The sequence below is a fragment of the Phymastichus coffea genome, unplaced genomic scaffold (assembly GCF_024137745.1).
Source record: "Phymastichus coffea isolate CEN01 unplaced genomic scaffold, Cenicafe_Pcof_1.1 PCOF00069, whole genome shotgun sequence".
In the NCBI taxonomy this organism is placed as follows: domain Eukaryota; kingdom Metazoa; phylum Arthropoda; class Insecta; order Hymenoptera; family Eulophidae; genus Phymastichus; species Phymastichus coffea.
In genome coordinates, this window is record NW_026706880.1 from 1,365,829 (window position 1) to 1,380,656 (window position 14,828).

At 38.5% G+C, this 14,828-nt stretch overlaps 1 protein-coding gene across 2 annotated transcripts in view; it reads left to right on the forward strand.

Annotated features, from left to right (window-relative positions):
- The first annotated feature begins 3,072 nt into the window (after positions 1-3,072).
- Positions 3,073-14,828, forward strand: part of LOC131667632 (uncharacterized) — a 70,426-nt gene continuing 58,670 nt past the window's right edge. For both annotated transcript variants that reach the window (XM_058941179.1, XM_058941180.1), the window contains exon 1: positions 3,073-3,393. In XM_058941179.1, coding sequence (XP_058797162.1) covers positions 3,313-3,393 — 81 coding nt within the window. In that variant the 5' untranslated portion in view covers positions 3,073-3,312. The remainder of the gene's footprint in view (positions 3,394-14,828) is intronic.

A 14,828-nucleotide genomic window follows, 5' to 3' on the forward strand; every position in this document is an offset into this window, starting at 1 on the left:
TCGAATGTTGAGAGAGAAGTTTTTACACTAGCATTGCATTATGACTAGATCTACAGTTTACGGTGGAATACAAACCACCGGAGTCACGGTAACAAACATAAAGATTTCACATTTCTGAAAATTTTCATGTAACTCCGGGGCTTAAATCAACGACCACTTGCACAAAAGCCTGAGCTCTTACTTATTGACTTCGTTAATGTGTATATATTAAAATTTTAATTATTGAGTAAAGAACATTTTAATATCTGATATACAATTTCATTGCATTTTCATGTCTTGATTATGTAAATAAATTTAATATCGAAAAGTTGCAATATTATAAAAGCTGTTATTTTATTGTTACAATTTGAGCGCATTGCTTAGCTTAATATATAAATATTATAGAGTTTACTTTTATTAAGATTATCAAAAAATACTGTAAATTTTTCATATATAATGAATCATTTTCTGCAAACTAACAATACGAATATAGAACTTTAATACTGTGTATAAAATGACTTTTTACAATTTCATATTAGAAATTTGCAATATCGATAAATGAAAGTGTTTGAATATAAAAAATAAATCTAGACTATTCTCATACCTGACGTGTTTAAGTATTTCATTGTTGAACGTTCTGATATACGCAAGAGTGTCAAAATTTCATGTCGGAAAATTCAAAAATATCTAATCTGTATCGAGTTAGAAACTGATATTGCTAAAATTTATTAAGATATTTATTACGATTTATAGAGTTAACAATTTTAGAGAATATATGACACTTGCGCTCATGTCATTTTATAATGCAACGTGAAGCTTTCATAAGATTATAATTTTTTAAGGATAAAAAATTGATAAAAAATTGTAATGTAAATTTGGTTTATTAATACGATAATTGATGATTGTACAAAAATGTATTTTAACACAAGAGAGAAAATGTAATAGATAAAATTTCCAGTATGAGTAAAAGCGTAAACTATCCGATATCGTTGCTGTAAGAAAAGCCCCTGGGACGATGAAAGCCGTAGTAAACCGTTATGGTAAACATTCAGCAGATTTGCATCGAACCTTCCCGATTGCATACTTTTTATAGGAGAAACTGGTTGTAGTATGTACATTCGAAAGCTTAGATTGGCTTAATTAATTTGGTTTAATCGTTGGAATTTATACCATTAACCAACACGCCAACTTGCAGTTTTTCATAACGAAAGCAAAAAGTGATGCTTGCAGAGACTGACATTTAAGAGCAGAACAAACTTTAATAAAGCAATAAGCTTTGTGAGCGGAACATTCTGATAGAATATCGACAATCGTGCTGATGATTTAATAAGGAAATGTATATTCTTCGCTTCGAAGTTAACCAACATTTACCTGGCGAATCACTTTTAAGAGTTATTATGCTATTTTTAAAATCTAAAATTGAACCAGGTATCAGGCAAAAATCAACTATCAGTCGCCGTATTAAATAAAAAAAGCCATCATAAAATTTGAATAGGTAAACCTAGCTTTAGCAGACAAGCTTAAAAATGTAAAATTAATGCACCATACCTTTTACATCTTTTATGAACTTCTGCATGAGTCAGATTTTTCCATTAGACGTCAAGAAAGATTTACGTCGAAAATTAATGTAGCAAGGGCGCATTTTAAGCACACCATTCGGCGTTATCATTTTAAGATATATATCTCACGAAAATTACCGACTTCTTTGTATAAAGTAACCACTGCGCAATCGCATACGTAATTTTCCTACTTCCACCCGTACGTATGAAAAGAGTTTTTAAATTCAATATTCTTCAGTGCTGCTCTGAGGGGTATTCAAAAGTGACTTTCACATTTTTCATTGAACATAGTTGAATGATACGAGATAGATGTATCAATCAAATGAATTGTTCATCGGCTGACCAGCTACAAAAATCACGTAACGAAATAAAAAATCAGCTCGTTATTTGGAATCTCGCTTAAAGGAGAGAAAAAAATGAAAAAAAGAGCGCGTATTCGCTGGATGGCGTTGAAAAAGCGATAAGCCAGCAGAGGAACAATCGATTCCGGCAAATCATCGACGAGAGAGAGAGAGAGAGAGAGAGAGAGAGCAAGCTCCCGTGTAATCGCGTGCCGTTGATCACCCGTTTCCGCTACGCGAGGCTGTAGCGCGAGAGAGCGCGATTGACAATAAATAGCCAGAGGTTGCACGCACAATACGCACTGCACGCGCACAAACATAGCAGAAATGACTGTCGTTATATCGCTTGATAAAAGCCACAGCCAATTGCTGGCAGCTCTATTATATATCGGCTCGCAACTGCGGCGGGAGCAGCCATTGCTTTTTGTTCCCAAAGAGACCGAGAGAAGCCGTTGAATCGCGGTAATAGATTTGGTCGCGCCGTAAATCTCGAGCACGGCAGCGGCAGCCTACATACGCGCCATCCACATAAGGAGCTCCGGCTGTCCAGAGCAAGTCCCCATCGACGATCTCGCAGCAGTCGCCATTTGTCGTGCCACGCGTGCGTCTGCCGGTCGGCTGGTTTCGCCGAACAGAGCGGCGACGAGGCTCGATCTCCACGGCCTAGCCGACTACCGCCAATGGCCGTGCCAAGGCGACAAGGCGATAGGGCGTCTCGATCGGGTTAGCCCGGTCGACGCGTCGGCCGCGCCAGATACGACGCTGGAAGAGCTGGAGCGCATCCGTGCGGCGGCCAGTGAGCGAGAGCAAATGAGGCGAAAAATCGAGCAGAGTGCAGCCGAGGTGGATGCAGATGCGGGCGGCGGGCGCGCGAGGAATGCCGCGCGAACAAAGAGAGCACTGGCAGGGGAGATGAGGAACGAGGAATAATGGAGCGAGCGGAGAAGAGCGAGGCAGAGACAAGGCCAAGGATGCGCGAGACGAGACTCGGAGAGCAAGAGGAGGAGAGTGCATCGGCATCGCGCCAACAACAGAGAGGTGACGGCGGCGCTCGAGCGCGGCTTCTCGCTCGCTCGCTCGCCACCCCCACCTTCTGGCCGCCCAGCCCAGCCAGCCCGAGCGAGAGAGAGGCCGAAGCCGGAGAAACGCCCAGCGAGCGCAACTGGCACAGCAGTCGCGGCGAGCGTCGCACCGCAGCAGCACACGCGCCGCGTGCGAGACAGGCATTCGTCCGACCGAGCGTCGACTCGTGCTACTTGCTCGCGCAGCCCCCTGCTGCCACGACGCGCAGCGCAAGGTGCCCAACGGTCATGACGTTCGGCAGACTCTGCAGGCACGCGCCGTCGAGCCGGCGGCCGGGCTCGAGCCGCCGATGACCGCTAGGAATTAGAAGGCCTCTGCCGCTGTCCCTAGGGAACAGCCGGGATGCAGCAATGAGAGGAGTGCGCGCCAACGGCCCAGAGCAGCTGCCAGTTTGCGATACGCCGCCGACGAGTCGCTGCCGACTGTGCTCGGTGAGTGATCTTCGCGCCAGCTCGCGCTCGTTCGCGCCTCGTTCGCGCTCGTTCCTCCAACTTACTCGTGTGCTGTGCATGTGTGTGTTGGTGTGGTTTGCTGTCGAGGTCCCACCGCAGCCCCATGCATGTGCAGATTGCCGATTTCGCCTTGCGGATTTGGACGTCATCTTTCAACACGAGACTTTTGCAATGTCGTGCTCTCCCTCGTGGATTTCTAATATTACTGATTGCCAAGATTTTCACGATTTCTTTTTCAAAATAAATGTAAGTACCATCGTGCTCTGTGTCCAAGAGAATAATATTTTCGCCTTTTGCCGACTTCCAAACTGGAGAGGTTCTGCATTCGACATCAATTTTTTTCATGCATGTTCGTGCATACCTCTGAAACGGTTCAACCGATTTTCGATGGGACTGAGCTTATTTGAAAGGCCATTCTACCTCATTGCCTTGTTGGCGTTTTATTGTGAAAATGACTCGTTTATTGACTACACGCGCTAGTGGATGTTGTATATAGAGTTGAGAGATTTTTGCTTGAGAAAAATGTCAATAAAATAAACAGCGTCGTGAAAATGATTTTGAAATTGCAACGCGATGGCAAAGTACCTTTGGATCACTTATTCACACGCTCATTCGTACGCAATGTCATTGGCTGGTAAACAGATATGTCAATGTGAAACGCTGAAATATGCCGCGATTAAGTTATCATTATTCAACAGAGGCATTGTAACAAGTTAAATGAATTGATGAAAATGTCAAACAAGCATTTATCATTTTGAATTTACGCTTGTAATATGACAATGGTAATTCGTTGAAAATTACAAAATTAATCTAGTATTCACGGATTCACTGCTCAGTTTATATTTGATATCCACTTGGAGTTCCCGATAAGGAAGTTTACCAAAGTAAAAGTAGAGTTATAAGAAGATAACTCTTAAAAATTTCAAAGTATCGTAACTGAAGTAGACTTTGACGTAACTTTCTGATATCGAGTAAAATAAGAAGTTCTTTACCAAAACAACAAAATACATTTCGATCTGATTAATTTCCAACTTTGACGCGATACGCATGTTAACAGAAGATCATGGACAATGTACTTTGAACGTAATACTATTATTATGATCTCATTAAAGCTTTCCACGTTCTTAGTTGGTCTACTGGTATGCTTTATGACTAATGTGCATACCTTAGGGAATACCAAATTAGCTGTTGTGTCAGTCAAATTAGCATTCTTTTCAAATTTCCTTGCACTAAACTTACCGCTAAATACTTGGTCATGATGTAAAAGCCATTCATTCTCATTATCATCATCATCATCATCATCATGATAATAAATTAATATCCAACATTTTATTTATCCTCTCATAACTTTACCCAAAGAATAATAAAACAATCAAAGAGGGAAAACAGATTCGAAATATCAGCATTCCCATTTGCTTAGTCGAATAGTCTTTAGAAAGTCAACGGTATGAGGACTGGATCACGCAAAAAGGGGATCGCTGCAGTTGTACAAGCTCGAACGGTCCGAAAGGATCTTACGTAAAATAGAATAAGGAAGTGGAAAGCCAGGTGCTCCCGCATAAGGATTCGGAACTGAATTTCTAAGAAAGCGCTTGTAAAAGCAATAAGATGGCGATTGAAGCTAGGGAAACGTGACTAGCAGCGTTATCGATATTGTTATTGAGCGCGCCAGAGAAAAAGCAGAGAGAGGAGTACAGAGAACAAGTAGGATTTCACCGCGTAAATGCGACATTGACCATGCGAAAGGCAATGACAGTGGGGTTCCTCGTACGCGTCCATAATCAACGAGTTATAATTGCGACGACAAACAAGCCACGTGTGCAGTCCGTAAGAATAGACGCATTTGCGCGCGAGCTTACATGAGGTGAGCGCGGAGAGTCATGGCTATGTAATCCACCATTTTCATAGTAAAGGCACACGCGTCTATGTATATACATATGCATTAGAAGCGCACTTGGATCGTTGTGCTTAATCTGCACAGTAATGCACTCGGATCGTTGGATCCTGCATATGTGTGTATGCGTGCGCGCGCGTATAAGGACGCACTTTCGACGCCGCAGAGTTGCCGGGCTTTTCACCGGTCTGCCTCCAGCCTTACAGGGGCGCGCGCGTTTTCTCTGCTTTTCCTCTTCTCTCCTTTCCCTTGCCCTCTCTCTCTCTCTCTCTCTCGCTCTCTCTGCGCTTCAGCTATATATACTCATGCCACGTACTACCATCGCGTATTCTCTTCGCTACGCTCTGTCTCTCTCTGCATATATGTACACACTTCCGCTTGCCTTGTAGTCCTTTACTGCCGAATTTACTTAATCTGCACATACAAAATACGACTGTAATATTTCGCCGACGAATTTGAATCACCGAATATTTTTGATCAAACGTTTAAAACAAATTATAAATAGCGTTTCTTTGTTTCTGTCAAACCACTATTAAATGATCCTATGTGTGAGATATATATATGTACACTTCTAGAAGTTTAACTGGTCGACTTCGATAAAATATCCATTTTCCAAGTTACAATTTCGAAGAAAAATAAATCAAATGAAGATCGATCGGAGCGTGAAGTGCGCTTGATGTGTCTAGTTGATTGAAAACGTGTACGCAAGAGAAAGCAAAGCGGCAGTGGCTTAAAATAGTTTTATTACGAATATTCGTTATAATTTACTATTGTACTTTCGTGCATTTCATAAGTTCCTGACTGATAACTTTATTTAACAATTGACAGCACACGCAAAAATTTCAGTTTTCATACATTGAATTTCTCTTATTAATATTTATACAAAATACCTACATTCTAGTTGTAGACGAGGTTTTTTTTCTACTACGCATGCTTGCCTTTATTAAAGCTTTATTGGATATTGATACAACATGCCTTCGTAACTCGAGTATTTATCGTAGTATCAAACGATATTTTAAATTTAGACCTCATGAATATGATTTAGATTGCTGTGAATATTATAAGCCACGATGACATTATTTTAATTGCCACTCGGTAACCGAGCTCCTGATATCCTGATTTTAATATTTTTTTAAGTTTTTTTTCTTAATACTATACTTAAAAAAATTGTAATATAACGCAATCGTGATAAATATCAATGCGTGAGGCTCTAAAAATTATTATGACGTAACACCCAACTATTATCCATTATCTACTATTATTACTATTATTACCATTTATCAAATAATCAAGTAATTTTTGTAATGGTCAGTATGGCTGTCAATCTAGTTTTTATAAATACTTTGTTATTGTACGAATGATTTAGTGCTAGTTAATTCCATTATTAACTTATACATATGCATACTCCTGGAAGTAATTTCCACATTTACCAGTCGAATTCACGTTAAACATATCAAGTTTGGCAATTCTAACAATTCAAATTGTCACTAAATATTTCATTTAGTTAAAACTTATTCAGCAGTTATCGTACCACACCTGATCGAAAATGCAACCGAATTATTAAGTAGTTTGCGCAACACTAGAAGCAAAGACGCCGCTTTGACGAAACAAGTCAGTGTTTGCGTAGCGGTTTATGCACGACGAATGCACGTTACATTGTTTGCAAAAGCTACCTACGAATAACGGACTGAAAAGCGACAAGTTAGCAGCGCTATTAATGCGAGTTTGTGACAGTTAGTTATAAGTTAACTTTGACGTAATCAAGTCCAGCGAAGACTGACTTGGCCTCGCATATTGTCCAAGTTACCACCAACATGCCGCAGGTCTAGTATATCGACCGCAAATCTCTACAATAATTAACCTTTGCCTTATATACTAACTCGGAACAACCATTATTTCCACTATATTATGCTAACTTCACTTATGTAATCTTGATTGTATTACTTGTCGGACATCTATAAGCACATCATTTGTGTATCTGACTTTATTTACTTTGTATAATTTAATCTTAAAAAATATATCAATACTTTCAGAACGGAATAAAAATTTGTTAAAATGGTTGATATAAATTTGAGTCTTTCGAACGGTAGAATAATTTCGCCACTGCTAGTGAAGTTACACACGCTAATAGAATAAGGACAAATCCGACATTCGTGGTCAATACAGTTATAAGCTCTCGCGCGTTCTCTCGACTGTTAATATTTTATAGCTTCCATTTATCAAATTCTGTGGATAAGCTAAAAACTTTGAATACGCTGTAAATGTCAAGCGTAGCGCTAATATCTTAAAAATATCTTCGATCCCCAATACATCAGCAAATAATAACTTATTTAAACATTGCGTAAACAACCAAAACTATAATTAAATACTCTCGGCTCGGGAGAGAGGCTCGGCGTAGACGATGTAGCTGTAAGTGTCGATATGGTCAAAGCTGATATAACCTTATGCATACGGTATCACCTTAATAATCAAGCTGCATACTTTACGGGATTCTGAGTTACTGGATCGTGCGCTGCACCATCTACCACATACGTTGCGTTCTGACTTTAGCCAACTAAAAAAAAATTGATAGATTATTCTTTATTTGATAGATTTCACACATGAATGCAATATGACATTGGAATTTGGCATAATTTTATTATAATTATTATAATACAATAAAAAATGTAAACAGTACGAGTAACGCCAAATAGTTTGATTCATCTTGAAAAGAGAAAAGGAAGAGAGAGAAATAAAGAGTAAAAGGAAAGTCATGAAGTGACGAGCTTGTAACGCGCATTAGTCCGAATAATTAACTTTAATTATATTACCCTTAATGATTATTGAATTATATTTATTTGCACCGTGTAGTCTTTGACGTAGACAAGGATTATCATTGCATTATCCTTTGAATCGAACTCATAATGAAAAGTTTTGGAATCAAAAACATCATAAAAGTTTTATGTGTTTGTATGACAGCTGTACAAACATCAAGAATCTATCAAATGCGCGCGCTATATTGAAAAAGTTGTAGTAAAGCGAAGTTTTAGAAAAGTCACATTTATTAGATTATTTTTTTAACTATTTCAAACAGCTATAAAAATATCTTTCGGGATATCCTTTGACAACAAAATTAATCAACTACTGCTATTTTTCCAAGTCAAGTAAACTCGCATTCAATTCATAATCGTGTATTGAATGCGAGTTTAAGTGCCACATTTTAAAAATTGAGAATAAAAGAAAATATGCTTGTACTGTTATTACGACTGAATGAATGGAGCTAAGCCAACTTGCAATTGTCAAATCGGACAGCTTCGTTGAAGCATTATCTTCATTGATAAAGGATAATGCAATGTTTGTAATAGATAGAGACGAGCTTGGGGACGCGTGTGTAGATCAGTTCTATAACAAATGCAAGTTTCATTGATTAATCCATCTCACCGTTGGTTCGCCACCGCATATCCGCGCCCACTGCAATTCAAAGTGAACAACAATACAATTAGTAGGTTCCCACGGTAATTTGAGCTCACAACAATATTTCGCGCGCGTACAGCATAATCACAACCAAAAAGGTAGTAGTAGCAGCAGCATAGCGAAATAGTCAATGCCTCGAGGAGAAAGGCGCGTGAATTTGTTACAATCCGAAGGCACAATTACGGTCTGGCTCTTCTTTATTTCGTTTTTCGAGAAAACATAGTAAAATGTGTGCTGCTGCCGTAACCGTCTCGAGTACACGTCTTTCGTCGGGTAGCAAAGTAATTGTTGGAGCCGAGACTGCTCTTACCCTCTCCCGAGCATTAACCACCACTACAAGGCTCTTTTCTCGGCCAGATTTGAATCTTCGCGCTGATTACGAAGCGCGCGCAAAAATATAGAGCTTGCAAGGGTACTGCATCGCCACGCTGAGTGCTGTTCACCTTGTTTCCCTCTTCTGTTTCTTCTTCTTTTTTCAGCTTCGTTCATTTGCCTTTTGTCTTGAGTCTCGGCTCTCGCGTTCTCTTTCCTCGCGTCTCCTGCTTTCAATTATCAACTGCACTGCGAGGGTGCAATATTCATTGTTTCGATGAAACAATAAAGTGAATTGTCACATTTTGTCCTCGCACTCTCGCAAACGAGTAGAGGCCACGTCGACGTATATCTCGTCGATGAGGATAGTGCCCCTGTTAAAAAGAAAAAGTCGCATTATTGACCAACATATTGTACAACAATACAATATTAAGTAAAGACAGCCAAGTTATACGACTCTCCAACTTCACTCCTCTGCAATTGTAAGCTCGCTCTTGCTGTGTTAACGATTACACCTTTGAATGTTTACTATTTTGCTGAATAATCTTACCCAATATCATTAGGATATAATTTGAAAGAAATTATTGCTAAATATTGAATATTTATTAAATGTTGTCTGCTTGCGCTTGTCGGAGTTCAAGAAGAACTAAAATTATTCAATATTGCTGCTTCGAAAATTTTTCTACTGCCAAGCTCAACACAAAAGCGCTCGATCAAAAAACCAAATTGCTAAACTTTAATAATAGAACTTAGCTCGTTTATTTTTTTCTTTGAGATATATAAAAGTATTTGCCCTCTTGCTACGAAATAAAACGTAATAAATGGTAAATTGAATTAATACATTATGAAGATGGCTGTGTAGTGTGTATCCAGTTATTGAGCTCTTCCAATAGCCTATAGTTAAAAATTAAAATTTAGCCAGAATGAAAAGCTAGATTTATGGCACATAATTCACACTACAACCGACAAAGTAGCTTATATAACTTAGAACTTTTTCCTATAAAAATTACATTACTTGCTGCATGCTGCAAGTTTACGCACGAGAGTAACATTAATTCCCTCTCTTGGCCGCCAGCGTGCTTAAAATACTTTTGAATATTTGAAAATGACTCGACCAGCCATTTTCACGAGCAAGCTTTTCGCACATGGCCGAGTCGTGCTCCATTTGTAAATAAGTTTGTAAATTCATCAATATCTTTGTAATGCGTGAGAATTAAGCACATTTCTAACGTCTCCGCTTTCAAAGTCAATGCCATGTCCACCTTCATCAGCTTCAAATTCAATCTATCCAACGCTGCGCAAGATAATTCCAGAATAGTAGAGAGCATACGCGGAAGAGGCGTGCAGAGAAATTGCATTAACGAAATTTCCATACCTGCATTTGATTTTACAGAACGGGAAGAACTCGGTGAAAAAATCGTAAATATCCAAGGATTCAAAATGGGTTTCCAACTGAAACTAACATGGTTCGCTTAACAGAAAATTCACGAAAGTAGGTTTTTTTAGACCTCGACTCACAGTCAAACAAAATCTTTTGAAACACTCGGCGAAAGTCGTTATACTCCAATGCCAAAAGGTTTCAGCTCGGTCGGATCATTAATTTGGCACGATCGTTATTCACGAGAGGTGCTATGAGAGTGCGTCACCGATTGATAGGCAAGAAACATTGCAGCTGCGAGAGAAACTCGTCAAAAAAGGGGGCTTTCGGACACAGTGATTTATAGGTCATATCTATAGATTCTGGGTGAAAGTAATAAGAAGCGGGCGTGAGTAATAATTGTTGCCCGCTGCTTCGCGCATGTTTCGCAAATTTCACGAGGATGATACCGTTCCAATTTTCGTAGAGAGGAAATTAGCAGTACTTGGATGAAGGAAAACGTGAGAGGGGAAACAGACAGACAGCACGAGCCTCTTTCTCCCCTCATCGGAGAAAGATGAGAGCTTTACAAACTTAATTCAGATGTACCAATTAGTGGAAAAAGCAGTGATATCCACTCATGCACCTAATATGAAGCAAATTCTTCTTTCTCTTATTTTACGTCGATAACTTCTTTTTTTCCTCTTTTTGATTATTATTTCAACGATTCTATGCAGGTGATCTAGGTGAGTTTAAGCATTTTCACGAGTATATTTATGCACAAAGCCTCTTCTAACTCGGGAATGTCCGAAAAACTTGATAATGGTCCATCTCGACAAGTGGCTATTGAATCGTTTCCTTTATATTTCAATTAATCATTTAATTTCCCCTATATGATCTATCTCGATAGTATTCAGTCTTCATACATGCTCACAGCAAATTCAAGTGCAAATACGACAAGTGGATCTAGATGAAAATGGTAGTCTACTAAATATCTATTGATTTGTGATAGCGCAGTCTATTGAGAATGTAAAGTTTTTGCACTCTTGCCATTCCATGCTGTCTCACAAATGTCGCAAAAATTCAGTGACCTAGTCTATTTTAAAATTTTGTACGTTGGATCACAGATTTTTTTAATATATTTATATGCTTTTCAGAAACTTCACAAATTTGTACGTACTTTGTATTTGGAGAAAATTTTTAGTTGAAAAAGCAGCATAAGAATCATTTTGAAAATCTTATGATTTCGAATCATTCGCTTTATTTCTCAAAAAAGGGCTCTTTTTGGAGATATCATTTGTCAGGTCGTTTATTTGAAAATCATTCGATTGGATCTGGTTAACTTTTTATTTTTTTATTAGTCTTTTTATTTTCACAACAAATACAGAATTTTCGCAGATATGGATTTCAAATACTGCTATTATTGCATAAGAAAAAAATGTGTTCCGCTATCTCGAATGAAAATAGAGTCTTATAGCAGCAGTAAAAATTATCTTGAGCTTGAATTCGTTATACGTTGTTATTGTATTTAATTAAGACTATTGAATTAAAAATACCAAGGCTTTCCATTAGATGTTAAGTTAGCTACGCAAAGAGAAACAATAACTCTAAGATCACGGCCAATTGCGGTTGCATTGAACAATCAAAGGTTCGTGATAAAGCTCAGGAATGAAGGCATGGAAAGTGCTAATAAATGTGTAGAAAGTAAAAAAGAAGTAATGACAGAGTAAAGAGCGCATAGATCCATGGCATAGGCGCTCACAGAAGGGTATAGCAGCAAAGAGACTCTTTCGAGCTCACGCTGGCGTTCGCTTGGCGTTCGCGGATGCATGGAATTTATCGTTGCTGAGTATACTGAATATACGAATAGACGCCGCTCTTGCAACAGTCCCGTGACGCGAAGCACGCGCTCTCATGGCAGAACAGATAGAAAAGTCGATGTATTTTCTTTATTGTTGGCACAAAACACAGTGACGCGAGCGAGCGCGGGATTAAGCTAGCCCGATGCATCAAAAACACTTTTTACAACTTTCTGCTTCATAAATACCTGCGCAATTTTCTCTTTACGTATGCACTCGCCGATGCATTTCCATTCTCAATACTTTAATTTGCTCACTACGTATTTTCTCGACTTGTTTTTTATCACCACGACGGTGTACAACCGACCACTCGGCGAATTCCAGTTTGCATTTACCTCTCCATACTGATACATAACACAAACCTTATCTACTTTCCACTCCGACGAAACGCTCAATATTTCCAGCAGCTCGCTCGTTCTCAATTGCAGATCTTGTAGATAACAGCCTGGAATGACTCTTTAGCTGCATTAACCACTTTGTTGTTCGGACTAATGGCTATTGCGTATGGCACGCTCTGCTAACTGCAGTTGCGAACATTTATAAATTAGTTATGACACGTAGGCTCGAGAGAGATGAACTATTCTCTCTCTCTCTCTCTCTCTCTCTCTCTCTCTCTCTCTCTCTCTCTTTCTCTAGCGACAAATTAGGAATTTACCATTCGGATAACGACCATCATCAATTTTTAACCGCCAAGAAACTATACAGGAATGCTTTTTATTTAACGACCCATTAAAACTTTCAAATCAAAAATAAAAATAAAGGTCACATGCTGAAGAGCAATAGAGTTGAAAAATACCATTTTTATGAAAGATTACTCACTTCAATGCTGTGGATATTTTTGTAATGAAAGAATTTTTTATAACCTAACCGTATTTCTGACTGTTCGCCAGAGTTTTACTTGTTGTAAGCTTCGTTCGAGCTGCAAATTTAATTAAATTTTGAAAAGTTTCTTTTTCAAACAAAATTTTACCTTTTTATAGGGAATTGTTTTTATGTAAAATTTTGAAATCAATTATCTGAAAAAACTCTTTTGATATGGTTTTCCTACTTGAAATATTCACTTGACAGATTATAAATAACAAAAACTTAATCATATTATGTGAAAACAATCCAATCGTCCAACAATAATGCACCCTTCAGCATTTGACCCTACTTGTGTTAACTAAAAAGTGTTATATGATCTTTTTTGAAAAGTAACATTGAGTACTCATGTAAATGTGTAACATTGCATAAATCAGCGCATCAATTGCTTTTTTCAAAGAAAAATTTTATTACTTATAGGAATTCCTTACATATATTCAGAATAGATCAGTCTTATGTCAGCTTCAAGTAAACACTACATCTAATTGTCTCTACTAATACGTTGTCCAAAGTTTTTCTGGCGTATCAAGCACGATTAATACAAAATCGCGAAATAATTTATGTGATATTAATTAAAATTACGAATACAATTTTTGAATGAAACTATAAAAAGTAGCATTTAACGATATTATTATTGTAGTAGCGAACAGAATATTTTGAGATCTTAGTTTAAATGCACCAATAATTGATTTTCCATAGTGGGTGTCATATCATTACTTACGATATTCCACAATGAATTTCAAATGAAGCCAATAATCTGTTTGAATAACAACTAAACTCATTATAAGGTAGAGAAGGAAAAGAAGAGGAGGAGGAATGGAAGAAGCGCGACAGTGGTTTGTCCAGTAGCTATGGAAAGTCTCGAAAGCAATCTTGTGAGTTAATCGACTTCAGCAGTGGGTTCATGGTGAGATTAATAGCTGCGGGGTCTATGAAAATGAAAATGCTAAAGTGACACTATTACTTGAAAATCTCAAGAGTTTCAAAGTTATAAATTTATCATTGTAGTTTGTTTCGAGGTATCCGCTTGACTGAGAGCTTGTACGTGAGAATAAGGATACAGTAGTAATATCAACGTTAAGTTAGCCATGCAATTTTCTTCTGATTTTTCAGTATTTGAAGATATTCGATTAATCGAGAATTCAATCATGAACGACAACGTTAGTTGTTCAAAATCATGAGAGTACTGAAGATGTAACATTTTATGAAAGTGAAACTAAAGAAATGCTGCTTCTATCCGTCTCAAGAGAAAGATTATCAAATTGACAGCAATAATTAGTACTCGAGAAACACAATTGCTCCGAGTTCTAATCAATTTGTGCGCACGATATAGATCATGTCGAAGATCGTCTTCAGCAGCAGCAAATTAATAGTGTGTTTGAAGCGATGTTTGACGCACTGATGGTCGGGCTATCTCTCACCCTCACCGATGCCCCCTCTTACCCCTCAAAACCTACCACAACAATGAGCCAATCCGATAACCCTCAATCACAGAGTCGGCAACACTAGCCTGCGGCGCAAGTTCAGCCGGCTACTCGGCCGAGTGAATTCCCGACGACATCGGAGCCGCTTTCAAAATCACGTTTAAGAAGCTCCTCTGGAAATTGCACCCAACGAAGCGAGAATCTAGGCAAAAACTTTGAGTCGGCGCGTCGTATTTTGGCTTCCTTTCATCCTG